At 40.0% G+C, this 27,870-nt stretch overlaps 1 protein-coding gene across 1 annotated transcript; it reads left to right on the forward strand.

The window, feature by feature from the left end:
* The first annotated feature begins 1,317 nt into the window (after positions 1-1,317).
* lmo1 (LIM domain only 1) lies at positions 1,318-25,543 on the forward strand. The gene is made up of 4 exons (XM_034116186.1): positions 1,318-1,879; positions 15,772-15,985; positions 23,085-23,210; positions 24,512-25,543. The coding sequence occupies exons 1-4, from the start codon at positions 1,858-1,860 to the stop codon at positions 24,615-24,617; spliced, it is 468 nt and encodes a 155-aa protein (XP_033972077.1). The 5' UTR covers positions 1,318-1,857; the 3' UTR covers positions 24,618-25,543.
* Positions 25,544-27,870: the final 2,327 nt, after the last annotated feature.

The following is a 27,870-nucleotide window of genomic DNA, read 5'->3' on the forward strand; positions in this document are numbered from 1 at the left end:
TGGGAAAGCATATAACATACTGTACCGTCATAACTAAATCCATGAAAAAAGTGCAATGTGGTTCAACTAAAAAAGAAATGTACTTTTATGTGGATGTGGTTATTTTGTATTTCATTCATATATTGTATTCAACATTTTTACCTCCTTTCAAGCTAAAGAGACATAATTACATCTTCACACATGATTTTGCACCGCACACATCTTACTACAACATGGTTGAATGTAAATATTGAAGAGGCCCTTGATCTAAAACAGTTCGAGAGTAATTATTTTAACAATTATTCATTATTATTTGATTATAGAGTAGCTAATGATGATGTGCTTTAAGTAGGGGTGGTGCAAAATGTAACAGAAGGCCAGGACAGACTGAGCAAGCTCACAGCACAGACAGCCTGCTGGCGGCTGACGAACCAGCATTATTGTAGCTATACTCCACTCCACTCTCCTAAATGGCTAATCTTTGTTGGATCTCACCCTTAATTGGTTAACAGTCTCCGCAGGGCAAGTGAAAGTGGTGCTATTTAAGGCTCCACCATGAAACAGCAACACTTTCATCTTGGCAATAACAGGCAACAATTATATTACCAGATTCGAAACTGAACCTTCTATCTACCCACTAATCAAAAACGCAGCCCATCTGTTGTGCTGTCTCTTTTGAAACGACTGTTTATCTGCAGCTTGTATGATAACTGTGTCTGCTGGACACGAATTAACTGCTAAATAGAGCGCAATTAGATGTTATTTCTATTAAATTCTGCGGCAACAAAGGTAAGGAGAAGAAAAATAATAAGCGCATTTTACGTTTACTCTAACTGTACCAGACACCAGAGCAGCATCACTCTCTCTCTCTCTCTCTCTTTCTATCTCTCTCTCTCTCTCTGACATATACGCGCACCCGCGTCCGTGCGCACGTGCATCAATACAACCTTCCGTGCATGCGCGCGCTCCCCTGCTCCCTCTCTATCACGCACATGCAGACTGGCAGGCAGACCCGTCGCTCGCAAACACATACACACGAGCGCGCGCACACACACGCGCCTTCCCTTAGCTGTGCTTTTGTGTTTTGTCAGAATTAATGAGAAAAGTTCCCTTGCCCTAGGGGTAATTAGTGTCCTTGGAGTTAAATAAGCTAATACTTAGACACCTCTGGCACAAGCAATTATGTTTGTGTATTGAATAATTGATTCAAAGAGGGGGGAAGGGCTGCTAATCAGATCTGAGCATAATGAATTGATTTAATTAACAGGGGAATCCGAGGGTCTCTGGAAACTGCGCGCATTTATTCAGTAGCAGCAGAGGCGAGCGCGGCACATAAACTGGGAGAGAGGCGGTGTGAGTTTGCTTTTAGCAGTTGTCAGATTTGCAATTGGATTTGTTTGAATATAGTTGCTGTCTCGGAGCAAATGAGAACCAGAAAGAGAGAATATTAACAGCGAAGGAGAGCTCAGCCGTTCAGTCTGAGCGTCTGCTCCGTCCGTGTGTGCACAGTTAGAGATACAGGCGACACTAGATTTATATCGCTTTTCATTGTTTTGCCTCTTTTAATTCGCATGGAATTTATCAAGAGCAACCAACGCTGTCTGATCGCTATTTATTTGCATTACAGTTCAGTCCGGATAGGGGGATCTCGCCGCATATCTGGCCGTATTTCGCGTATGAATTAGTATTGATAGGAGGAGAAAAAGAAAACGTGCACACGGAAATTCATCTTTCCAGGGTTTTGGTTTATCGAGGCGTAGTCTAGTCAGCCGCGCGTTTCAAAGCCATTTCCAGGAGAAGCTGGGAGAGAGCGAGCAGTGCAGCCTGCTGGAGCCGAGGACGGATCGCCCGGGGAAGGACTCCTCGTTCCTCAGGACGATGGTGTTGGACAAGGAAGAGGGTGAGTAACATCTCCCACCGTAGTATGCTATAACCTGGGGAGTAACACGGCAAACTACTGACATTTTACACGTTAAGTGTTTCCTGTCGCCCCGGACCCTGCGCACCCACAGCCTTCGCTTTATATCGGCTTTTCAATCCCATTTAGTCACGACAGGCTCGGTGTTTTCGCAAAGAACACTGTGGCTGCTTTCTGTACCATGAAGTTAAGGTGCACAAATAAACTGCCCCTGCCAAATTGCAGTTCAGTTCGGAAGAGAGTTGCATGTTTATTTAGAGCAGATTTGTGTGGAGCGTTTTGATGTGTGAGCCAGAGTTTGAGGATAGTCCACAGACGCTGCAGTGCATGTGGCTCCTCTTTTCTTTCCTCCTCTAAGTGCTTTTTGCGTCTGTGAAGTTAGCGAGGCAGCCTTTGACATCACCACGGGATGGGAGATGACAGCAGAGTGCTTTTAACTTGATTGCAAATTATGGATAGCGCCGCGGAACGCTCGCTCACTTTCCATCCAAATAGGCCTACTTGCATTACTTATCTATTTCAATGTATTTAGGTTAATGGGTGAGGCAATCTAATTAATTTTAATTTAAATCAAACTCGCCTCTAATGACGTCCTATTTTGGATTAAACTGATGCTGAGATGTGCAGTGCATTTATCACATTCAGGTCTAAATGGTGCTTACTGTGTATTCATTTAAATACATGTAAACAGCATGATTATCATATTTTAATGGTGATATAGTACTAAAGGGGTTTATGTTGTCTGAAAAAAAAGTTATTGTGTGATGTTTTTTCTATCTTTAAGGGTATTTTAAGGGGTTGTTTTGCTGACCACCTGCTGACATGCACAATGACAACCTCCACTAACCTTAAAACACATATCTCTTTGTTTTGTTTATCAAAGAACAGTATATAGCCTTTGCAAATTTGACTTTATCCTGAGCTCTTCCTCCTCTGAAAGTAATGGATGCATTCGTAACCCATTATTTATGTTTGAAAATGGATATTTCATATCTCTTAGCAGAGCATCCTTTCACTTACACGTCTAAAAACCAATAAAAGGATTGCGGCAGAGACATAAATTGGTCTGTCTGGCTGAATCCATGTCGCGCTGCAAATGTACCCAAATTAACTCAACTGTAAATTGTCTCCTTTGGATGTCTCTCTAGCTAAAAGTTCCCTATATGATTCATGATTCAGATTGCTTTTAACAGTTATTGGCTAAGCAATATGGTAAATGTACAAGGTGATGCAAATGGCATTAGTGGGAAAGGATGCACAGGAGCATGTAATGCAGTCAATACTACATTAACTACTGATGCCCAATTACAGAACCAGGGAGAGTGGCTTTTAGGAGCATTAGGACTTGCAGAAAAGCTGAGATCACCTGCTGCTCATTGCCTAAAAGCTTCACCCTTTATTTGCTGGACCCGACATGCAGCTCCAGCATTTTGGCCAGGTTGTCAACAGAGCTGCTTGGATCTGGTCTCTTTCATTGTGGTGCCTCTTAGCGTTTATTGCTCTAAAGTTATAGGCTTGTCAATTCAAACCTTCTTGTCTAATGTATCCACTTAGTGCCTGCACAAATAAATGTGTGCTTATGCAGAGAGGGAGGTGTGGGTTAGTGTTTTGGGTAGCCACATGGGTGTATGTGTATGATTACTGTCTGTTCCTCTTGATTGATTCACTATTATGACTGTGTTTGTTTGTGCGCAGTGCTTAAGTGTTCATATTTCAGTCCTTATGTGGCCTATAAAACTGATCTTGAGTGTGTCTGGTCTCTTGTTTAAATCTCCCATCCTAGTTGGCAACAAAGTAATGCTGCTGCTTGTTTGCAAGACTGAACCCTGACATTTTTTAAAGTCTGGAATAATTTGTGCAACAAAAGCAATAACCACAAATTAATATGTGACCCCTATATAAGCTCCATTGAAAAAAATGTGCCTGTTACAAACCATTTCCCACAGTATTATTCTCAAACGTTTATTTTAGGATCTTAAACGGATCGCAGTCTTGTGTTGTACGTAGATTCCTGCACATGTCTTCTGTCCTGTCCATCACAAGGTAAATACACAGCGTAAACTTATCACCATACTCTCAGATGCTGCAGTTATTAACTTATAATATTCGCTTACTGGTAAAGCACTGAGTCAGACAGCACGGAGGAGGACTGTAAAAGGAATACAGGCACTGCTCTGTGAAATAACCTTAATACGCAGGTCATAGTTGGTAATGAATAGCAACACATGTACCAAATTCTGTGTCAACATTTTATTTCACCCTGTGATATGAAGTTCCAATTTGCGTCTAATTTGAGAGGAAAAAGCAACTCAGCCATTTTCTCTCCTTCTTCATAAGTGCAGGAGAAGCAAGTGGGTGCACACTGAAAGCACATTTTTGCTGAATATTAACACAACTATAGTATACTCTGTGCAGACTTGAGCAGAAGAGATATCCTTCATCTACTGATACATTTCTGGTTACCTTTGCTTGTTAATTTATGACCCTGTTATCATCCTGTCCAGTGAAATTTGTACATTCATAAAGCATGTGATTGAAAAGCAACGCTTCAGATGAATACAGGCTGGTGATCTGTCGGCTGCTGTAATAAAACTTGGGCTTCAGGCTCCAATTTTTATTTTGAAATAATAAGAATTGCTTCATTCTTTACCGGTGTTACCATGGTAATACTGTCTCGTAGCGATGTTTTATTGATTTAGAAAGTGGACGGTAATATTTCTTTTCTGTTATTTGGTTTCTGAGGGTTGATTTCTAATTTCCAGTTCGAGATTACTTTTTATATGTTCCTTAAGTCTTTTCACTTTTCCAAAGGAATGCAATCTTCTCCCTCGTATTTGCTATTTTCTCAGCTTATTGGTTTGCTCTTACTTTAAAATTAAACTTGCCAATTTTAAACATTGAAATTATGTCTCGTCTCTGTGCTCTGGGGCCTGAACAATATTACAAACACATTGCTTCATTTTTTATATTTCTAAAGTCACTACAGTTTCTTCTAAAAGCTTTATTACAGGCACCTGTATGGACTTTACAGTACTCCTCTAATTTTTAGATAAACATAGATTGTCAAAGGTGGAAGTTGTAAACAGTACCGAGTGTAGCTCATGTGCACAATATAATACCAAAACATATCGATGATACTTAGGTGATAATAACGTTATCTTCAGCACGATGCGTTGACATGCAGTATCATTTTCTCCCTCAGTGCATTATACTAAAGCTATTCTCATTAATTACCACACAATTGCATACCATTTCAGCCGTTTAATTCAGTGTAATCTGTTTCTGATGTGAAAAATGCAGATTCTTCACTGGAGACAATTTTCTCCGTCCCCACTAAACCTTTAGATCCATATCAGACCCGATAGTTTCACATGTACGGGTGCTGGAGTTCTGTATCATTTTCCATAATCTCAGTGGAATTCAAAGGGACTGAATTGAGACTTGAGAGACACGTGTTAGCGAGCGCGCCCACCTGCCTTTGATGTAAATGGCTGCACTCATTAGAGTGCCACACAAACTCAATTATGCACTTTAGAGCTATAAGAGCATCTCTTTTATTATTACCAGAGGACACATGCTAACCATGTTATCACACACATTCTCACCACAAGATCAGGGTACAACATGAATCACTGGGAACGTACAATCCCTGTTGTATGGTCCAAAGTCTGACCCTTTTATTCACTTGAAATAGTTTTTTCAATGTCATGAAGAATTTCTCGTTTATTGAGTTGTGAGTGAGAACCATGAAGGTTGCAGAGATAAAGATTCCATATTGACAATGATATGTACAAATAAGAAACTCGGAAGGCATACACACATCAGTCCTAATGTTACAATGAAACAGTTTACAAAACCAACGAACGGCTCAACAGGGATGAATTGATAATGAAAAAAAACACCTTAGAGAAACCTAATGATTTATCCCAAGCTCTGAGAAAAATGCAAACAAGACATGTTTTATGTAGCTAAGGCAAAACGCAATTCTCGCCGAAAAAAAATAAACACAAATGACCTCCTCCATAGCCAGTGACTCGGTATTAAGGTATTACTATATTTTTTAAACAACATGTAATCCAGCTTTAATGGCCATGACACACCACATATGTAAACAGTGTATTGTTAGTTATGCATCCATTTGAACCTGTTGAAAACAGGTGTCACTGCCACTTGTCACTGCAAAGATAACTCTCAAGTTGTTGACTACACTCATCTTGATGTGGGGGCAAAAAGTATTCATACGTTGATGCCGCAACAAAAGACGCGCACACTTCCGGCAACATCTCATCACTTTTTTCACACAAAGCTATTTTTTTGATCTGTTTACCTATTGCGCGTTCTGACTTGATAAGCATTCTGATGCACTCTGTAAAGCGTAGTCTGTGCTTGCTCGAAAATAATTTCTCCTTTCTTCTGTCACCGTAGGCTTAGTGCAGAAAAAAGGGAAGATGGGAAAGGAGAATGACATGCAGCAAGGTTCTTGAGATGAGCAGATGTCAAAACTACCATGTCACCAGCTATAGTTATTTGGCAGCTTAGAGTCAAAATTGCAAAGATCATTACTGAAGGGAAGCTTCATACACATATTCAACATTCAGCAAGGAAATAGCATGTCACCTGTTACACTCTAAGGCAATGTTAGCACATTGTACAGTTAATCCCTAGAGACATTCAGACACACACAGCATAAACGACATATTTGAAAGGATTTTAGACCCAGAAGAAACATGACTGTTTATATGTTTTATTTCATTACTATGGTGCATTATTCATGCGTGAACTGAATCTCAACTCATAATTGCACTCATGTCTTAAAATGCTTTCCTGTGACAAAATGCAACATTATTTACTATTATTAATTCAGTATTACACAGGTTTAATCCCCACTGAAATAGTCCCATGATGCACATTTAAATGAAAGGCAGTATAAGTGTATATACATATGCATGTTTGTGTGTAATATAACCGGAACAATGCTGTTTTCTTAAAGCTGATACCAATGTAAATATTTAAAACATCTCTCACAATATAGTGACCATTTCCTTATAATTTATTTAATGTTTTATTTTTTAAAGAAAAGTGACTTAGATACTTACTGAGCAGGACATGTTACATTTGAATAATATGTGTTAGGGCTCTCTTATAGCGCAACTACTGTATATTATCGAGACACCGTTTCCAAATGACCTTTTACCTAGTTTGGAATCTTTTACCTAAAATGTATTATGAGTTATTATCTACATATTTGAGCCGATAAGCCATTTATTGGTCTAGCTATATGTGGGTATTTGTTCACATTGGAATATAAAACTATGTGGGACTTTGAGGTAGACACGTTTAAATGTGAACATGATAGTGTTTAATCAGCTTTTTGCAGTTAAAGGTGAACGTTGAGCCGTGTGAGAGCAAGCACATACATTAATGTGCTTGTAGGTTTTGTTAATAAGGTGTTGATTGCTTTGATTAGCATTGGTCTACGATGAACGTAGGGAAATGGAAACCTAGAGAAATACAATACTGTAGATATAGTTAAAGCGATAGAAAATGGCCTTCTGTTTCCTTTCTGTAGTGCACACATCGCAGTGCCAGCAGGAATTATTGCCAATGCTACATGTATATCTCCCATTTTCAAAAGCCCTGGTCGTTGCTGCTAAGTGTTTTTAATTTGTTTTTGGCCCTGCCTGTGTGAGTGTGGCTCTGAGGAGGACAGGGTTGATTGTTCTTGTGGGTGTAAGAAGCAGCACAGCCTCTAGGGGCTGCTAGCGGGGCTTTTAGACTTCCAGTCTTGTTTAGCTGTAAATATCTTTAAAATTGTTCTGTTCCCATTGCAGTCTTCAGTTTTCTGCAATGTCAAAACATAGCTTTGGCAATCCTCTGCAAGTTAAAGCTTTGTGATCTTTGATGCATCACAGACAGAGATTTAATATAAGTTTCTCTTTTCATTTCTGATCCATTTTCCTTCTTCTTGGAATGCAGGTTCCCAGTTAGAGGATACAAAGATGTCAAGTGCAAGGACGTGAACTTTACAGGAGTTAAACCATACATTGTTTAAATGTTACTGGACATCTGGTATTTTGTTGCCCTATACCTAGCAGTTGTTCTGTTTTGCAGCACCCTCACATACAATTAGTAGCTGTAATCGGACTTCAAATGACCTTTACTTGGCTATTTTTCTGCAAAAACAAAATACCACATGCATTTATAAAAGCTGCTAAGAGCTTCTTCGTGGTATAAGAATCCAAAGGAGGACTGAGGGACCACGCTTTATTAAGATATAAGCCTAAAGCTATCTTGTTGGTAAATAGAAAAGCCTGTGGTGCCTTCTCTTCAATACGAGCCAACTTGCTGAAAACTAATCTCTTATTGGAGGACCTTCAGTAAATAAAATCTTAAATAGCTAATTAAAGTATGTAATTAAAGGGGATGGGAGGAGGGGGGGGGGGAGTTCTTTCCCTCTTAAAGCTGGTAGATTAGGTTTTGGATATTGAAGTTGGTGATTTAATCAGTCCTTAACTTTGCTGATGGCAACTACAGATTCAAAGGCGAATGACAGCTGCCATCCAAACATATTCCCACCAAACGCAGCATTAAACTGAAACTTGAGAGCCCTTCATTTAAGTTACACCTTTTTCATTTTCATCATAAGACCAGTCCTCTATAGTTGAATTGCTATTAGATTTGAGCCAGTAACAATAATTACTCCTTTAGGAACATGCCCAGGTCTTTGAGGTAATTAAATAATAAAAGTGTTAAAAGGACTTCATTAAAATCAAGCTATTTTCATAAAGAAACATCAAATGACATCTACTCTCCTCTCTCTGAAATTAAGGACAGGCTGTACTCCATGAGGCAGTTGAGTTTACCATCCCTCCCCGTCTTCATGAAGATCTGTTCCCTAAATGCACTCAACCAACCTCCCTAATTATTTACCCCATCAGGTGTGGGAGTGGGTGCTTGAATGACATTAGAGACCAGTGCTGCCAAATAACTGCCCCCTGTGGGGAATTTGCATTATTCAAGATTAAAGAGCCTCACACAGTGCACCGCAGTATGGTGTTCCTTCTTCCCCTCCATTTTCGACACACTGAGGACCCTGAATGGCACACCTGTCTCCTGGCATATCCTTTGAAATAATAAGTGTGCAGTAATTGCTGGGGAGTGGGGAGGATTTTGTACATCACTTCCTGACCTCATGAGTGACACAAACTTTAGAGGGCTACATTTATTCCTCTTCAAATGCATTTTTAATGTAGACTAAAGTGTTTGTGCATTATTCTGTCCGGATGGCGGAAGGTGGCTGTGACAGGTCTAATGGTTTATTTTTCAAAGTTTACTTTTTGCCAGGAATCACAAAGTGGCAGATAAGATTGCCCCGTCTATCAACGTTTACAAGTATGTAGTTTGAGAGTAGACTGATTTTTTCTTTATTCAATCTCAGGCTGTATCAAAAATGAAGATGCATTCATGGTTATTGACATTAAATTGGCAGGTTTCAAAATATAAAAACCTCAGAGCAACACCAGACAAAGCACAACACAAGTACAGCCACATTTGATTGGCTAGATGAACTACCAAATCCTCTGCTTGCTGTGTCAACACTTAGACATCCTCCCTCTTTAAAAGCTCTCATGGGTTTATTTGGGGTAACCCTGCATGATAAAGACATGAATGTTTGGGTCTTTTCTCCTCCTCCTCATTCATCTTTCCCCTCACTCTCATTTCCTAGCCCCATTGCTCCTGCTCCCTCTCTGACAGCTTACCTTGCAGAGCTGTAATCTCACCATAGTACTGAGCAACCAAGTGTTGGAACAAGTCGCCTTCTGTAATAATTTGGAAACTCTGCCAGTTTCATGTCTTCAAAAAAAAAAAGCTGCAATGAATTTAATTAGAAAGCTGTTGCATATCTCTGTGATACATTTCTTTTAATTAACCCCATGTGAATAAATTAAAAATAATAGGGGGCTGAAAAGTGTGGAAAGAACACCCTAATGAAGTTTTCTGTTAATTGGGATGGAGTCTGATGCCAAAACCACAGTGAGAAGTGAGCACCAGCAGCTAACAATGCCTTCTGTAAGCCTCAGAAAAGGGCCCAGGGCCTTCGTGCTGACTTCAAGTGTAAGAAATGCACCTCTGACGTGATGGAAATGACCGTGGGCCGAGAGAAAAGGCAGTCCTGTTCCAGGCTGCTCTGCTGAGACTCCCCATGCCGCTCTTGAAGCTGGGCCAGTGTTATTGCAGCCCTAATGCGGCTGACTCATTTGGAGCGGATCAGGAGTAATTATGGTAGGGAAAGTGGCTGCCGACCGTGGGGGTCAGGACACTTGTAACATGTGAAAAGAGCAATTATTCCAGGAGACAAAACCCTCCCTTATCCTGGGCAGTGCCAGGGTCAATGCAAGGGACGGCTGGGCTCCGTTTCACCGGGGCTTATTAGCCACAGCAAGCTGCAAAGTTTGAGAGAGTGCATCTTGTTAATGAACAGTCCCCTCCTCATCCACACCAGCCCTGTCTGCTCTCTCTCCCACTTACTGTGGGTGTTAATTATGTCATAATCATAGCGTGCATAGAGTTCCAGAAATCACCTCACAGACCCCAGCATTCATACACAACCATCTGGAAATGTAGCAAGTCGTACAGTTACATAGAAGGCTCTTACAGCAAACTATGAGAAAAAAACACAGTCGGTATGAAATGTAATATTGACTTGGGCCTTGTAAGAAACTACCTAATTTGAGAGAGAGAGTGTTTCTCTCTGTGAGTGTGTGTTCATGCATATCTTTTCTTTTACTCCTTGCATATGCTCCAGCGTAGGATAGGAACATGAATGACACAATGAATCAGTGGTGTTTATTTTGCTTATCATTCAGAATACACTCATCAGTCTGCTTTCAGCGGGCATGTGTATTCCAGCTGATGTTATTACCAGATGTCTTGTATTTTGTCTTGGCAATAGAGAAACGTGTCTATGGGCTCAATTACAGCGATGACGGGCGCTGAATGAAAGGGGCTGATTCATGCACACAATGGCAAGACATCTGCATGAGATCCCTATTAACCTTAGTGGCAGACACCTTGGCCTAGGGACACATTTTATTAGGCATTGCCATGGCCACGGCATTTACAGTGGTGGCTGAAAAATAAAAGAGAAATCAACCCTCGCAGCTTAACTGCAGAGTTGCAGAGAGGTTTGTTATTATAGTTCCATTTTGGATTTTCCACTGCCCCTGTTATGTTCTGTTTTTAATATAATTTGTATTTCAAGATGTATTTAAATGATTCATTCAGTAATGCAGTGTTGACATGCAGTAGTTTGGTAACCACATGCAGCAGCTTATAGATTCATCATAGGCCATTAATGTGTGGAGTGCTTTAAATGAGGTGATAGGGATGATGATGATTACTGTATGATGATGATGACGAGGACAAATGCACTTGTTTTAGCAAACATGCAATCAGTAAGTAATGTAGTATCTAATTTCCCTGAGCTTCCAAGTCTGTGTACTCAACACGCTGGTGGATTATACGCTGCAGCTGGGATTTGGAATTATAGGGGCCCCTGAGAGGAGGCCCACCCAGGGCCAGCTCCCAGCTTCTGAACGCCCGCCTCCCTCCCCATGTGTCAGGAAGGCTGAGTGATTCTCATCAAGATCCTTTACCTCCCCATGAACCAGCAGCGTCTGCATCACACCATGGCGTCAGCGCTTTTAATTGATCAAAAGACATTTAACAAAACACAGAATCAGATGTAACTGTCCCTTCTACCATTACGGCTGAGAGTCTGTAAGAGCAGCTGCTCCTTTGGGATCATGTGTGTGGTGTAGTATACAATGGTGAGTCAATTTCCTGACAATGTTGTAGTGTGCACTCACAAGCTGGGCAACATAAAAATGGTTTTGCTAGTATTTTGATAATTTATTCATCAGTTCCGTTAGCAAATTGAAAATCTTTTGGTTTTGACTTCAGATCGGTCAAAAGATGTGATGAGTATATTCTAGCAGTATATCTGCAATGATTAATCAATTAGTTTGGAAAAAAAATCTGCATCTAATTTGATGATCAATTAATAATTTTTCAAGAAAAATATCCAACAATTAGCTGTTGCATCATATTGTATAAAAGGATCCACAAACGGCCAGGCCTTGTGGGAAATAAGAATTTAACTTTTGTACAAAACACATATTCAAATAATCTAGAAAATGACTGGCAGATTAATCAGCAATACAAATAATTGGTAGTTGCAGGCTTCAGAACATACAGTTAGACTATTTCATAGCAAAAACAGACAGATACCCTGGCAGTGGAGAATTTAGCAAATAGCGTGAATTATTTGTATTATGGTTATTATTATTTCCTGGTTCTGCAGTTGAAGCAAAGTTATTAACCAATCTTTTAGTTTGCATGACCTGACACAGCATGGATAACCTTTTTATCAGCACCTGCATTCTTAGCAACCAAACATGTTAGCGGTAATGATAGAATAAAGGTGGGAATCAGCTTTCTTTTACACACTCCTGTCCATTCTGAGGGCATGTGATAATTGCATTTCTCTCATTTCAAACAATTCCATGAGTGCACACTATATATCAAAAAGGTTAGCGGACTGATGTGATTTTTTGATAGCTGTGAAGACCAAATGGGGTAACATAGAAATCGGATGCTATCTCGATAATAGAAAATATATGCTCTGACAGACTGCTTGGGCTGAGAAAAACTAACTGTACATATTCTTGAAAGATACAATCTCAAAGAAAGTAGATGGATGTAGAAGGGAAAGATGACAGGCGTCTACACACAGTACTAATGGCAAATTAAATTCTCTCTCAGGAAGAATATTTGGCAGGGCAAGTGCTGTCTCTCCACTTTGAGGGGTAAAATGCATCCCTTGTTTGAGGATGAATCGTGATGTGGAGAGGCTTGCTTTTGGTGACATCAAATGACACTGGAAGGTCAGTGGCACTTGTATCTGTTAAATGGATTGGATTAAGTGGCGGCTGCCTCCTAGTCTGCTGCTTCCTTTCATAATGCAGCTTTTCTTTCTGGGAGGTGGAAAGCATGGGAGGTACTGTTCTACTCCACAGTTTCACATAGCGCCGGGAGTGGTGACAGGTGCAAGAAAATGTCTCGTGGCATTAAGGGAATTGAAAAGACATTTACTTTACACACACGTTTTTTTTCTGTCACTGCTCTTTGTTTAGTGGGTGCTTGCTACATTACTATTAAAGCTAGAGGCTGCTTTGGTAGGAGACATCAAACCCATGTTTGTTCCCTGCAAAGGCTTCAAGAAAGGAGGCGTCAGTTGAATGTGCGTACTGGTTATTCAGCAGACATTAGGCATTCCTGCGTTGAGACATCTCTCTCACAGCCGAAGACTGAAGAACCAGGACGTTAGCATGAAGCTACGAGTGTCAGACTCACTGTTGTGACTTTGATGATGCTGAGCAGGGTTTCCAACAAGGTGTGCATCCAATTGAGGGGTAAAGCAGCATGCAGTATTTCCAGGATAGGTTAAGCCTTGGCCTTTTCAAACGTGATGTAAAACACAAACGTGATATGTTTAAAGAGTGTGTAGCGGGTGGTGGTCTCAACCAATTAGGAGTAGTTCTCTGGAGGTGGGGGTCCGACCTTTTTGTATAATTAGTTCTCTTATTTAAAGCAAAGAATTTGAGTAGAATAACTAATTAGGTGTCATAAAAGGCAAATTAAAGTTTTTTGTGATCCCAGAGGGAGTTGCAGCAACTCCTTTCTTTTTCTTTGCACAGGCTCAGAAGCACACGCATGTACACAGACACACACACATACAGGCATTTCCTCTCTCCTCATTAAGACTGTTTTTAGTTCTGTAGAAGGCTGTCAGGCGAGCACTGTTGGCATACCTGCAGAGAGCTCCCCTAACAAGCCATGAAATGCAGGTAGAAGAGTCCGCCCTTAGCCAGTGTGGCTTGAATTTGAAGCTTTTTAGCTTCATTTACACTGAACATTGGTATTTATAGCAGGTTTTGTGATCCTAATGTGCCAGCTTCAAGGGGCCTGTTTTTGAGAGGGAGGGAGGTAAGGGAGCTGGAGGGCAGGTAGAACACTAATTGATGGCTCCCATCACCAGCACCGGACCAATTAGCCTCTCCTTTCCACTTCTGATAAAGAAATAAGACGGCTCACCAGCACCAGAGCACTTACTGACATATAAACCAAAGCCATACATTTGACTAACAAGCTCTCCTATTTCTCGCACCCCTTTTTTAAAAAGGGGAAATGCTAATTATATTAGATTCATAGCATTATTGATGTGTGGATGGCCAAAAACTGCAGAGCAAATCTGGATCAAATAAGGTACTTTGTGAGTCCATTTAGGCGTGCAGATATGTGTGTGCAAATGCGAGAGACAGAAAGAGAGAGAGAAAATGTGCTTTTCTGTTCCGAAGAAGTCCTTTGAAACGTGGTATAATGTTTTTGTGAAAGAGAACTAACTTGACAGCAGAGAGAGAAACTGTGCTCAGAGTGAAGCAGTTGCTTGTTACCAGCTGAGGTTGTGTAAAGCAAACTACAGACGTTACAGTAAAACAGCAGCTCCAACTACAGAATGACCCCATCTACACGTAACATTGTTAAAACTGTGCATACTTTCCTCCTGATGAAATGGAATAAAGTGTATCTGATCAGGACAAAGTGTACAACTGCACATCTCTAAAGTGCAACAGTAACACGGTGACATTTTGTACATAACTCAGTGTAACGTGTCTTTTAAATGGGCCTTTATAGATACTCACACATACAAAATGCTGGCCTAACCCCCTGTGATGCAGAGTGTCCGGTCTTTTTTTTAGAGAGAGAGAAATGTGTTTTGAAAGTAGAGTGGCAAGTGGCGTCCACTGTGTGTTCTTTTAGATGGATCAATAGCTCAGTGTGTGAGAGAGTGTCTTAAGAGCTGTTGTCTTGTGCTTTCAGCTGTGGCAGACCTGTTAGTGCGACAGAGGGGAGCTGCGCGCCCCTGTCTCTGTACCAGCAGTGGCCTGAGGGGGGCTTTTAGTCCAAACACAAATGTCAGCCACACATAGACTATTAGTGTTTAGTGCAGTTATTAAATGGACTTTATTTGTCCTTTAGGAGGCTAAAAGGCACGCTTAAAGGGGACCTGCGTGACAGCAGGGCAATTTGCGCGTTTGGTAACTTAGGCTCGCTCGTTGCCGACACATGAGTACAGATAAGTGTAAAAGGAGGAAAGGCTGTAATGCTCTGAGTAGGGAACACTGTGTGTGTGTTTGTGGTTTTGAGTGTGCAACCGTGTGAGAGAGTCTGTGTGTGTGTATGAAACACAGAGAGTGAGTGTATGCTAAAAGGCACTTAGGCCATAACATATCTCACTGGGGTCTGGTAGCAACGTTTTTGTGGTCAGAGGCTTTTTAAAAGGTTAATGTTAATCTATACCAAACAAAGCCCATGAGGAGCTTTTACAGCTGTAGACAGTTGAGGGAAATGGGCTTGATGAAATGGCAGGTAACTAACATACTACTCAGCACGCTGTAAATACCTCAGTAAGCAAAATAAACATTGTGTCTTTTATCCTCAGAAATACACAGGACATGCCCCTTCCTCTGAAACCCGCTGCAAGTGATCATGTAACTTTTGTATTACAGCATGTTCTGAGTGGAACAAGTAAGTGAGGTCTTTGTAGTGCAATGTGACCTGTGAGCCTATCTACATGGAAGAATGTTTTCTTTAATGCATATGAAGCAGGTAGGCAGCGTGCTGTGGCCACGCGCGAGGCCAGGCTTAGACGCCTGGAGAAGCAGCCGGCTTATCAAAAAGAGAACATGAAAAGTCACTCGTGTTCCCGGGCCGTAAATCACGCATGGCTGTTTGTCTCCTTATCACTACAGGTGTGCCCATGCTCTCCGTCCAGCCCAAAGGGAAACAGAAGGGGTGTGCCGGCTGCAATCGCAAGATTAAAGACCGCTACCTGCTCAAGGCCCTGGACAAATACTGGCATGAGGACTGTCTCAAATGTGCCTGCTGTGACTGCCGCTTGGGGGAGGTGGGCTCCACCCTGTACACGAAAGCCAACCTCATCCTCTGTCGCAGGGACTACCTGAGGCAAGAAAGACACACAATCACCTCTCTCCACTCATAACAAACACAAAAGCCATGCCATCCTTAGAGCTCTGTGACATGAAAGGATCACAAAGGGTTTTTTGTGGGGGTTTTTATACCTCCTGGTACCGTTTGGTTACCCTTAGTCGACATATCAAAGAGTCTCCAATCAAGATGGTGATTCTAAGCTCATCAAATATGGAGAATTTTCTCTATTTTCTATAACATTTAGCTACATTTCTTTGTGTTTTAGACTGTCAAAAGACGACATTTTAAGGCTTTGAGGAACTGACATTTTGCACGATCTAAACTTTATGTTTTAAGTGTATAGCAGAAAGTAACGTTGGTTTATGTTGCTTGAACACAATCCTATTATACAGAAAAAAGGAACATTTGGGGCGTTTTAGTAGCAGAGCATCTCCTCATTTTTAACTCTTAAAAATGCAATACTATATAACTTATACAAATTCTTGTTCAACCATCAAAACATGAGTCATGCTGTCATGATATTTCTGTTTGACTGCATCCAGAATATGAAATGCCTAGTCACAGTTTGAATATAAGCAGTGGTTTCACAAGGTTGTTTTCATATCATATCATATCATATTAAAATATCTCTTTTGTTAATGATTTTTAAACATTGAAAGTTACACTATCAGGTGGATCTATTCACTTAATTAACAACAAATTCTACAAAAATAAGCATGCAATATAATTCAAATGTAATTTATTAAAATAAAAATGTATCATATGTTTCCTCTATGTTGACATCAACACAGAAGACTTTGTCATGGAGTAGACCGGCTCTTAGGGTTGTTTGCTGTGAGAAAGCTGCAGGCGGGCTTGTTGCTTCATCAGTGTCTTTGGCTCTGTATACCCCCCCTCAGATGCCCCTGCCATCTGCTTGTTAAATTAAACATGACCGTTTCCTGGGCATTAAGTCACATTCCCAATGAGATCCTACCATTTATCTGAGAGGGAATCCTCCAGGGGCCGACTTAGGGATGCCAGCGCCCTGGCCCCCCCCTCCTAAATCTCCCTGTCCTCCCCCTTTCCCTTTCTCCATTTCCCTTCTGCTTACTTGTCCCATTACTCCATCACTGATACTTCCAGCTTATTGCTACCACCTACTTTTGACAGTTCATTATTCTAATTTAAAAACAGCAGGTATCTTTTCTTGTGTCTTCAAAAATCCAAAAGAGAGTCTTAATCAACTTGTTTTTTATTCCCACCTCACTCATGTTTCTCCATGACATTTTACATACATCTCAGCTCTTCCTTTGACCTGGAAGAAGCCCGCAGCCCACTTGAAAGGCGCTTAGGGACGTTACGTTGAGATAGGCCATTACCATCCATCAGCTCCCACCCACAGTTAATGCTTTTAAGATGCAGTGAGAGGTCCACTAAGACCTGACGTTGCCCCCAGAAGGGGCAGATGGTGCAGATGAGGTAATAATAAATGGGCAAATGACCAAGAGAAGGCCAAAAAATGATGTAGCTTAAAGTTTCACTTGGTAAAATACATCTGCTGAAAGGACAGCAACCTAACCCCCAAGCCATAAGTGCGTAACTGGCACTGTGAAGGAGAAGCAAAAGCTTTCTCGCACATTAGACCAGGAACATATAGAGGTCACAGATGGTAAGAAAAACTAAGAAAGACATATGAAATCAAGAGTAAGGAATACTAAAATAAGAATAAAAAGGAGAGAGGAGGAGAGAGCTTTCGGTGCTCCTCTGCTGCCCCTGACTGCCTAATGAAATCCATCCCACCCGCCTGCTCTTCAGCCTGCGACAAATACAGAACACTTAATGGCTAGAGATGCTTGAGATTAATTATATTATGAAACAAATTAAAAACATTGCCTTGTGTATGAAGAAAAGGCGGTTTGAGGATTTAAAAGTAGGTGATGCAGCCGCTCAGTTTCCTTTTCATTCCTTCTTTCCTGTGTATAGCTAGACTGCAGCTCTTCTCACCTGCAGTAATGAAGTTAAATCTGTGCACCGAATTAGCCTCCTGCACTTCATTAAAGACAAGCGGGTGGATCAAACACACTTTGGTTATTTTTCAGAGTTTGGATCCCTGCCATGCTCACATTAATTATTATAGGAGCTCCATCTGTGATTGTCCTTCAGTGGCATTAGCAACTTATTGAATGCACTCACGCTTTCCTGAATCTTACACTTGAACACACACAAACATTAAGATACAAACATACAGTGTCCTCCAAACCATTGCACCAACAAATAGTTTAGTTTCTTATACCCCCGACATTCACTTCCCGGTATCAAGAGTGCTTTTTCTGTCTACTTGTCCAGTCTCTTTTATTATAAATTAGAATAATAGATTAATTAGGCGTTTTTCTTTATTTCTAGGGCCCAGAATCGCAAAACTTCACCAGAGGGTTGACACTCAGTAATGGTGTGATCATCAGGACTTGATGTCTGAAATCATTTAATCCTCGGTTTCATATATTAGAGAGAGGACATAATAGTCATCCACTTATCAAAATGGGGTATAATTAACTGTAAGAGGAAAACGTTTTCAAGATAATGAACATTATAAGTTATCCACAAACCGGTGAAATAGCAGGGGGAAGATGATAGCTCCACTGGATGTGACTATTTTTCAAATCAATTCTCTTCTTTAACAATTGCTGTACTCTCCTAACAGTTGCTCTTCCTCTCTGAGCAAGACAGATTTTCAAAAGACGCAAATGTTGGGGAGGGTCAGAACATTCGATGCATGCATTAATAGCTTTCCTTTTTAAGAAATCTGACAGACTCTGTGCTGGCTGGGAAGTCTCAAAGAGCTCAGAGAACAGGTAGAAAACTTCAAGAGCCACGGCGCTATCCGAGGAAAGCAACACAGAGAGGCAGATGATGCTCTGTACGAGCTTTAAAGGTTTGATGTTAGCAGAGCAGCAAGCTGAAATAACTAAAGATGGCCCTCCTTTCTTTAAAGAAATGGTTGTAATAACTAAATAACAGAGAAAGGAGAGCTGCGCTTCTTTACCTTCCTGCCATCAAACTCTCTTCTCAACAACCCACATCAGCACACAGAGAAAATAAGAGTTCTTTAAAGGAGGACAGAGTATTTCTGTTGAAGATTGTAGCAAACAGGAATTAGGTGAATGATGTGTTCATTGAATATTTTAAAGGCTTTAGGCCTAAGATATAAACAATTATTTGTTTAACTGGTAATCGTTTACCCTACAAGAAAATATGAACATAATTAGGTAAATATTATAATTATGAATACTTTCAATCACGTTATCAAAGATATGCAGTATAATCTGAGAGAGGGATTAAGGACTTTGTTATACAATATTTAAATATATAATTATATACAACAGCTATTTGAATTATTAAGTCAAATGTTCTCAAATTTGAGTTTCTTAAATTTAAGAATATTACTGCATTATTTATGTAATATGTGGTTGTTAACTATATACCATAAACTGTTTAGACATTAGAAATGTTGGAATAATATATAACAATTAATTAAAGAAAATATATATTTTCTAATTAACTTTCTTTACTAAACTATTACCACTTTGCAGCCCTTGTAATTATTATGTACTATAAAAGGGGTCATTAATTTATCCGAGCGAAGTCAAAGAAATGGGAAAAATCCTGAACAATATGAATAGCCAGCTTTCACAATACACTGCATCAGAATCAGCACTCCTAATCAATTCATGAACCAACAGAAGCTATTTTAAAAGAGGGCACTTTGTAAAATGTTGATGATCTACAAAACCGTACGCGCTCAGTGTGTTTCGGCAGCTCTGAACAATACTCTCATATTTTCTAGGAAGTCACCATTCAAACTCTATTGAAATAGAAATGCTGAAAAACTGTGTTTTCACTTTCCTTTTGAGAATATTGATTTATTTAATCCAAATGACCATGGAAATTGAAGTGCATGAGCCACTGCACTCCTACAATACAGGACACGAGTCAGAACAATATGTGAGAATTCTGCAGAAAATTGCATCTTCTATTGTAAAGGAAAAGAATGAATGTTTTTCAAAAGGTAATCCACAATGTAGCACTGTGTTTCAGTGCTACAAAGCCTTCAAGAAGGAGGAGTGTGTGTGTGTGTGTGTGTGTGTGTGTGTGTGTGTGTGTGTGTGTGTGTGTGTGTGTGTGTGTGTGTGTGTGTGTGTACACAATGTACAGTATATACTGTGTATGGTTTCTTTGTATTCTTGATAGGAGCAAGGTAAGAAACAGTCTTTATAGGCTTGTATAAATGACTTTTTCTCTATAGATGTTTTTATCAGTATCGTCAATACTTCACCTCCAGATAATCTTGATAACTGTCACGGTCAATCCATTCCTGTGTGCTCTCGCTCTGCTTTGAAAAGCCTGAATGGAACTTGTTGTGTGCATCTATTTTACTTGGTGTCACAAAGTGCATTTTCTCAGCTGACATCAAATCCCTTGACCTTTACAATGCCTCTAGATCATGTTTTCGTGTGAAACATTCATTGCTTTCTATACGCAGCTCCACTTCAGCTGTTACTCATGAGACTGCTGCAGCGATGGTTTAACTTTGGATGCTTTTAGCTTGATAGGAGCAGCAAGAGAAGAGAGAGGGCTGTAATCATCCTTTAGCACGAGGATCCCAATTAAGCTGCATGTTGTTGTTGCATGTTATAACCTAGAAACATTCATTATTGGCTGATGAACTGCGCAAATGGGACAATATGCTAAATAAACTAGAACTACTTTACAAAAGCACACACATCCAGATGATAAATACTAGGTGCTGGACAGTAGAACATGTCAAAAATGGTCTGCACATTGAACAAACATGTAATTACCACCAAGTGACGTTTTGAGTATCAAGACTACAAAAAAGAAAACTTTATTACACTTGAACTCTTCATGTTATGAAGATTGAAGACATGTATTTACTATGCCAAATAACTGTCTGTAATATTTCATCACAAATCAGACTAGCTTCATTTTTACTGCACTTCCACCAAGAGGGCGTGAAGCTATTCTTTGCTTTTAGCATAATGTTTTTACTTAAGTTTAAAACTGATACACTTTTCGGCTTGCTAATCAAACCTACAACCCATTTTTTATAAAAGATACCTTGTCAGACTTAAAGGGCCAGATGTACTATAAAAATGTTGATGTTTTTGCACAAATATACACTAAGAGAGAGAAGACATAAAAACAACCTATATTTCTGCTAGGCTAAAGTACAAATGCAGCAAATCTACAATAGCTTGAGTTGCTTGTGTAAACAGCTTTATAGAGGAGCTTTTACAACAACAAAAAACTGTGTTTTATAATAAAAGAAAATGAGGTTGTTCAGACAGTACTTGAAGCATTGGCTTGTAGAGAATACAGATGTAGCTGAAAGGTTATAACTAGCCACGGGTGTCTCAGCCTGCTTTGACTGAAGGTAGAACTTAGTGTCGGCCACAAGCTGGGCTTCCCCACCAGGCGTTTTCACAACCTGTATGTATCAAGTCAGCACCATGTCCGAGGCCCAGTGGGGCGTAATGGAGAAGGGTTTCTGTAATCCTACGAGCGGTTATACTGTAGGTGTTTGCATGTCAGACTCTGTAAGTGACCGAGGCTCTCCAGGCTCTTTGTAGCCTGTGTTCCCTGAGGGAGAGAGAAAGACATCGTTGTGTGACCCTTCAGTCCAGTGTAGAGCTCAGGTGTGGAAACCTGTCTGTCAGGAGGGCACAAGAAGTCGTGGGCAGTGGGTTATATGTTTTAATTGAATAGAAAACAAAATGGAAAATAATTAGCCTTCATTTCATCATGTTAGGGAAATCAGGGTTACCAGGAAAAGATATACACTGTATGGAAACAAAAGGCACTGATATCTGTATCTAATATATTGAATGTGGTTTGTTTTAAATGTCACTTATTTTTGTTACAAAATGCCCCGTGGGTGGCAGTTGTGTACTGTTTGAGAGCCTGTAGTGTTTTACTGAAACACTAACCAGTTGTAACAATGTCTCTGTTTAGCACCGTGTGAATCCCTCTCATGGAACATAACAGCCTTTTTCCCTCCGTTTCTGTCTCTCGGCTCCTCTGGGGCAGTGGCCCCTAATTAGAAGCAGGGCTGCTGGACAGGCGCTTTCTTTAACAAGGTGAAAGCAACTAAATGGGACTAGCATAAACGAGGCAGAATATCAACACTGTGACTCCTGTCTGAGCCCCTACAAGTTTGGAGAAATAGTGTTTAACATACTGTTGGAATGGCAATCTGCTGTTGCCTTATCCCCTCTTGCAAAGCTGTGAAACGGTCCTTCTCCTGCAGAATATATAAATCTATCTGTGCTTCGGAATCGACAAATTAAACATAGGGGCAGGCGCTTGGAAAATGAAAATGTAAATCTGACTGGGAAAAGCATTTGAGGTTTCTTTGCTTGGAGGAGAAAAGAGATCTACACCAGTGACTCCTGGCTATGTTTGTGACCTTTATCATTTGGCTCCTATTCTAATAAGCCTAAACAAGCAGCAGTGCCGTTCGAGCAGTGGGTCTGTTCACTGTGAAACATTTAGTGAACTCTTCAAGGTTGCATCTCCCATCACTGTCTCAGGCTTGGAGCTCTGAATGAAAGGAGACGGAGAACAAAGAGAAGCAATTGAGCCTGAATCTTTGTAAAAAAAACATTTAAAGTAAACTTTTGACCACATTTGAAGATGTAGTCTCTTATGTAAAAATCTAGCTGGCTTTGGTTGCGGATGAACTCATTGTGTATTTTATGTTTTGAAAGAAGAAAACTCAACAATTCAAATGGCTTGATCAGACCTGTTTTCATTGCTCTAGTGCAGTGGAAGAAATTCTTTGAAAAAGGAGATTAAAACCATGTGATCATTTTAATTAGATCATTAGCCGAGAATTAAGATCTATGTTTGTAACTCTCATTAACACAAATACCAAGTGGGTGCCAAGAAAGATTTGTGCATTACATTCGATGTATTTTGATTTCACAATGTTCTCGTTTCTTTGCAGCATTTTTCTGCTTTTGTTCCTGCTGTCAGTACATTTTTGTTTGCTCTTTTATTGCATCAAGGTAAAGGGAAGGTGGGTTAATCTCTGTCTGTGCTCTCTGTCTTTCAGGCTCTTTGGTACAACGGGGAATTGCGCAGCCTGCAGTAAACTGATCCCAGCCTTTGAAATGGTGATGAGAGCCAGAGATAATGTTTACCATTTGGACTGTTTTGCCTGTCAGCTTTGTAACCAGAGGTAAGAATGAGCATCATAACTGCACAACAACATTGCCTTTGAAAAAAAAGGGAGTGATAAAATGTCCAATAGCTTAAATATTAAAAGGTGTTGAAAAAGCTATTACATTATAACAGACCACTGAACAAGTCTCAGTTAGAAAAAAAAGGTTGTGTATTATTTTAAAATGAAGGTGTACTGCATTTTTAATGCTCTGGTAATTATTACCTACTGCGACACTCAAGCAGTTTGTGGCTGAAACTGTAAATCTTTTAAGCCAGAAAATTCAAAAATTACCGTGTGTTCTTATGTCTGCTAGGAGCTATGAGAGCTAAAAAAAGGTACTGTGCTGCAGCAAGGGAGACCGGACCTACACATGTGTGAAATGGTGTTTCATAGTGATAGGATCTATTAGGAAATTGGACTGAGCACAGAGCTTATGGTATGATACATATGGAATATGACATACCCAAATATTGCTTTTTCCCATTAATATACTGTCGGTAATGGCAGCACTCTGGGAGCAGAACGTCCTTTGCATGCTTGTCAGGGGTGCTGTGACCCTGTTCCTCCACACAGCACAAGCCCATTAACCTTCTGCAGGCCACATTCAGTTACCATAGTGAACACCTGCTGTAAGGGAATTATGACTGCAGCCTCTCTTCTCAGCTGGCACACATGAAGCCAGGTCTCATCTGGCATAGCATAGCCATGGCTGTGACCGTTTTACCAGCCTGGCTCATTACTAAAGCCAAGCTATGCTCAGCCATATTCTTATCTTCACTCCCCTTCAGTCACATTACGGAGCTGTCTCCACTGTGTCACACAGACAAACAGCAGCATGGAGAAGAACATCAGTAGGGCAGGCTGTTATGTGGTATTTTCCCTCTAGAATTGACTTTGCGGCTTCAGAGGAAAAACATTCTTAGGCACTGAAACCAAACTGGTGTGTGAAGAAGCTAACCCTATGTTAGCCCCTTGGTGCCAGCGCCTTTTTGCCAGGCCGGGGAGAGTTGATCTGTGCTTGTGTCTGTTTATTTTAAGCCACACTTTTATGATGACCATCAAAACAGGCTTTGAATCTGACAAGGCATAGTGTCAGCGTACGTCAGGTGAAACATCTCAAAACCTATCAAACCTATGTGTGCTATCAAACAGAATCATCATTACCTGCTGATCTTAAATGCATCATTTTCACTGCCAGAGCAGAGTCAGCCAGTCAGACCACGCATGCAGACACACAAACACCTTTGTCTAATGCCAACAGAAATTGTCCTTGTGTTTTTAACAACAGTTCCGCCTTTGTGCTTCTCTACCAACAGGTTTTGCGTGGGGGACAAGTTTTTCCTAAAAAACAACATGATTTTGTGTCAAATGGACTATGAGGAGGGCCAGCTGAATGGAAGCTTTGATACACAGGTTCAATAGTTGGAGCCTGGTGGCAGCAACAATCAGCTCCACACTTCAACTACACACGAGATGGATGTTCTGCTGCACTTGGAAAAAGACAAGCGTCTGTCTGCTTGCCTGCAATACTTTTTAAGACCCCTTTATCAGTCCCTAAGGACTCTATTGTAAATGTTCAACTTTTTGCCCCTCCCACACCCCAACACTGAGCAGTTACAGATTTTGATGTACAGTTGTGCCTGCTTAGCTGAGCACTGTATTGCTTGTATGTTTTGTGAAATTTGTTTCCGGTTGGTTTTAATTTCCTTTTAGAAATGGTTCATTGGAGGGTATGTACAGTCTGTTTTCTCTGTATATATAAACTGGAACATTTATTTTATGAAATGTAATGCAATTTTATTACTAGTGTGAATTAAAGATTCTTAAATGTTCATATAGTGAGTTCTTTTCTCTTTTACCAAAACCAAAGTTGTCGGAGGAAGTCGGCTCACGTGTTGATATGTAATCATGTCTCCAGAAAAGGCAATTGCAAGAGAAAAATATATTTGAAGACAGTCTTCAATACGTGATGCAACAAAACACGTTTTATTACATTTTTCAGAGTTCTGATGGAATTAGAAATGCTGTTTAAAATGAACTACTTAAGATTTATTTGGAATAAAAGAATGCTTCTCCAAACTGTGTTGTTGTGAGCGTGCAGGTGTCATGAAAGGAAGTGCGTTAAGCTGAGCTGCTCTCCGTCAGTCATGCTTCACTAATTGCCATCTGATTAAAAGGGTGAATCGGCCTGGAAATGAAATGCAATAGCAGATAAATTAGAGAGAAAATAAATGCTCATTGAGTTTGAGATCACTTAAACTCATCAGCAACAGAACAGGGGCAGAGCTGTAATAAAAAGTACTTTTCCCAGAAGACTCTGGTTAATGGATATTGTCAAATATTTAGCTGATCCGCCAAGTGATAATTCATGTCAATGACTTTGCTTATTACATGTAGTTGTGTTAATAAATCAAGATATACTTTTTTTGGCATCTAAACACTGAGAAAGAATCATTTGAAGATAATTTCCTGCAAATCACACCATGTACTGTAAGTGATTAACAGCTTTGTTTGTATATTAATTAAGCAGCTCATTGTGCACCTCTGATTTCTTCAAGAAATATCACATTATTCCAGATGTAATTAACTTTAATGGACTAAAAACATGCAAGAAAGGTTTATGACCGCAGGGTGTGCTGCATTCTTTATCAGACCTGTTTTGATCTTAATTATTCTACTGATAATTAATACTGTAGTTTATTTTGGATTTGGGTCACAAGAAGCTGAGCCAATAACACATTAGTTCATTACAGGACTGAAAGTAAGTTATTTTAATTTAATCAAAAATCCAAAGGTTGTAAGTTTACAATGATGATGTCAAACATATAAAAGTAAGACATGATGGTAACATAAAAGTGGAACTCATTTTTGTGACCAAATAGTTATTTTTGTTGATTGACTACATGATAAATTGAATAATGTTTCGCCTTCAGCTTATTACATTTAGCATCCAAGAGGCACTTACCTCACGACAAGGTTTTCCTACTGCTGTCATATTATTATTAGCAAACATTCATGTTTTATTCTAATTAGAAATAGCAAACGTCATTCTTTTCGAGAGAAAAAATAACCTAAGCAGAGATCAAATTGGCTGTTAGATAATATGATCCATTTTATTTAAGTTCAGGTTCTGTGACAGGTAATATGCCATACGTCAGTCTGGACAGAGGTCTCGAGGCTTTAATTTCACTCTGGTACCTTTGACATCAGATGTTACCAAACCTCATATGTGACATGTTAGATCTTACCTCACTTTTTTTTATTCAATGGGATGTTGTAAGTGCCACCAAAACAAAGTGTCATACACACCTAGCTCAGGATATAAAGCCAAAGATGGCTCAGCTAAAGAGCATGGAAATGGCCAACGACAATAAGAGTCATACACATTTTATTTGTCAAACCTCTGCTGCTGTAGTATCTCTGTTATTATTATTCAACCCACTATTTTTCTTACTTTTTGTTGAAAGGGGGCAGACTATAGATTTCAACCCATGTGTGACATTCTGTAGACACGTCTCTACTAGCAGGATACAGAACAGCAAGATAATTTGCTAACACATAAATCAAGTGTGCATTAATTAGAAATTCATTAAAAATTCACACTCACCGGCAGGTGTGCAAATAAAGGATTAGGTAGACATCAATTATACTACATAAGAGCATTGTAATTGCAATTCCTGGATTGATTTACGGAGGGAAACAATCAGGCTCTGTGCAATATGGCTGATTGCTAATTTTCCGGAGAAATAATGAGGAAAACACCTCACCAGGTAAAAATGTCCCCAGCTGTAAATGTATACACACATACAGATTCATAAGTGTATGTGTCTGTCATGCACAGACACATGTAGGCTTACATATGAGTGTTCATACAGTATCTGCCTAAAAAACAAGCAGACGTGCACACACACACAATTACAAAACATGACACACAAAGGCATCCTCCTTACACACATAAATACACATGCACCGCAGCTTGGCATTCCCATCTGCTTGTGCTAGTGCAGAAAGTTCTTAAGCACCAAATGTTGTGCTGTTATGACTCAAGTTTGTGAATCCTCCAACCTCCTCTGTGTTCCTGATTACTGCATTATGGCATCTGCTTAATTAGCTTGGCTTGTGTCATATGTTGCACACGAGGGGGTGTTAAAAAGTGCCCTTCCCTCTTGCTCATTATCTGCCTCGATTCATGTGATGTATAATCTCTCTAGACAGACATTCGTATTGACATAGGGACAGCTGTCAGCAAAGCATGGTCATAAAAGGTGCATGTAGAATAAAAAACCACAAGGAAGGCAGATGAGTGAAAAGGCTGCCAAATTTTTAAGTGAAACTACTGACTCTGTGTTTCACTCTGGATCCGTCGACACTGCAACAGTTCTAATTATACTAGATTTAATTTTATGGATGAGAGTTTTTTGGGAGAAGGGACTGTTTGAAGGCCGTGCATTTTGATTACTACAGGTAATATTCAAAGTAGCCTCCTGCCGGTGTATTTTCAAAATTAGGGTGGTGTCCAATTCTTGGCGAGGAATCAACCTCATTATTGCCATGAAGGAGAATTCTAATCATTATCTGCCTGACAGCTCTGGACAATCATTTCTATCCCACAATATGATACTTGCTTGATGGGAACGAGTTTGTAGATATGTCCCTTCTGTACAATTAAAGTATC

Source organism: Trematomus bernacchii, unplaced genomic scaffold, assembly GCF_902827165.1.
Source record: "Trematomus bernacchii unplaced genomic scaffold, fTreBer1.1, whole genome shotgun sequence".
Taxonomy (NCBI): Eukaryota; Metazoa; Chordata; class Actinopteri; order Perciformes; family Nototheniidae; genus Trematomus; species Trematomus bernacchii.

Coding starts and splice junctions, on each gene's coding strand:
- lmo1 (XM_034116186.1), top strand. CDS start 1,858: ATGGTGTTGGACAAGGAAGAGG. Junction 1,880..15,771: donor GGTGTTGGACAAGGAAGAGG/GTGAGTAACATC, acceptor TTATCACTACAG/GTGTGCCCATGCTCTCCGTC. Junction 23,211..24,511: donor TGTCAGCTTTGTAACCAGAG/GTAAGAATGAGC, acceptor CTCTACCAACAG/GTTTTGCGTGGGGGACAAGT.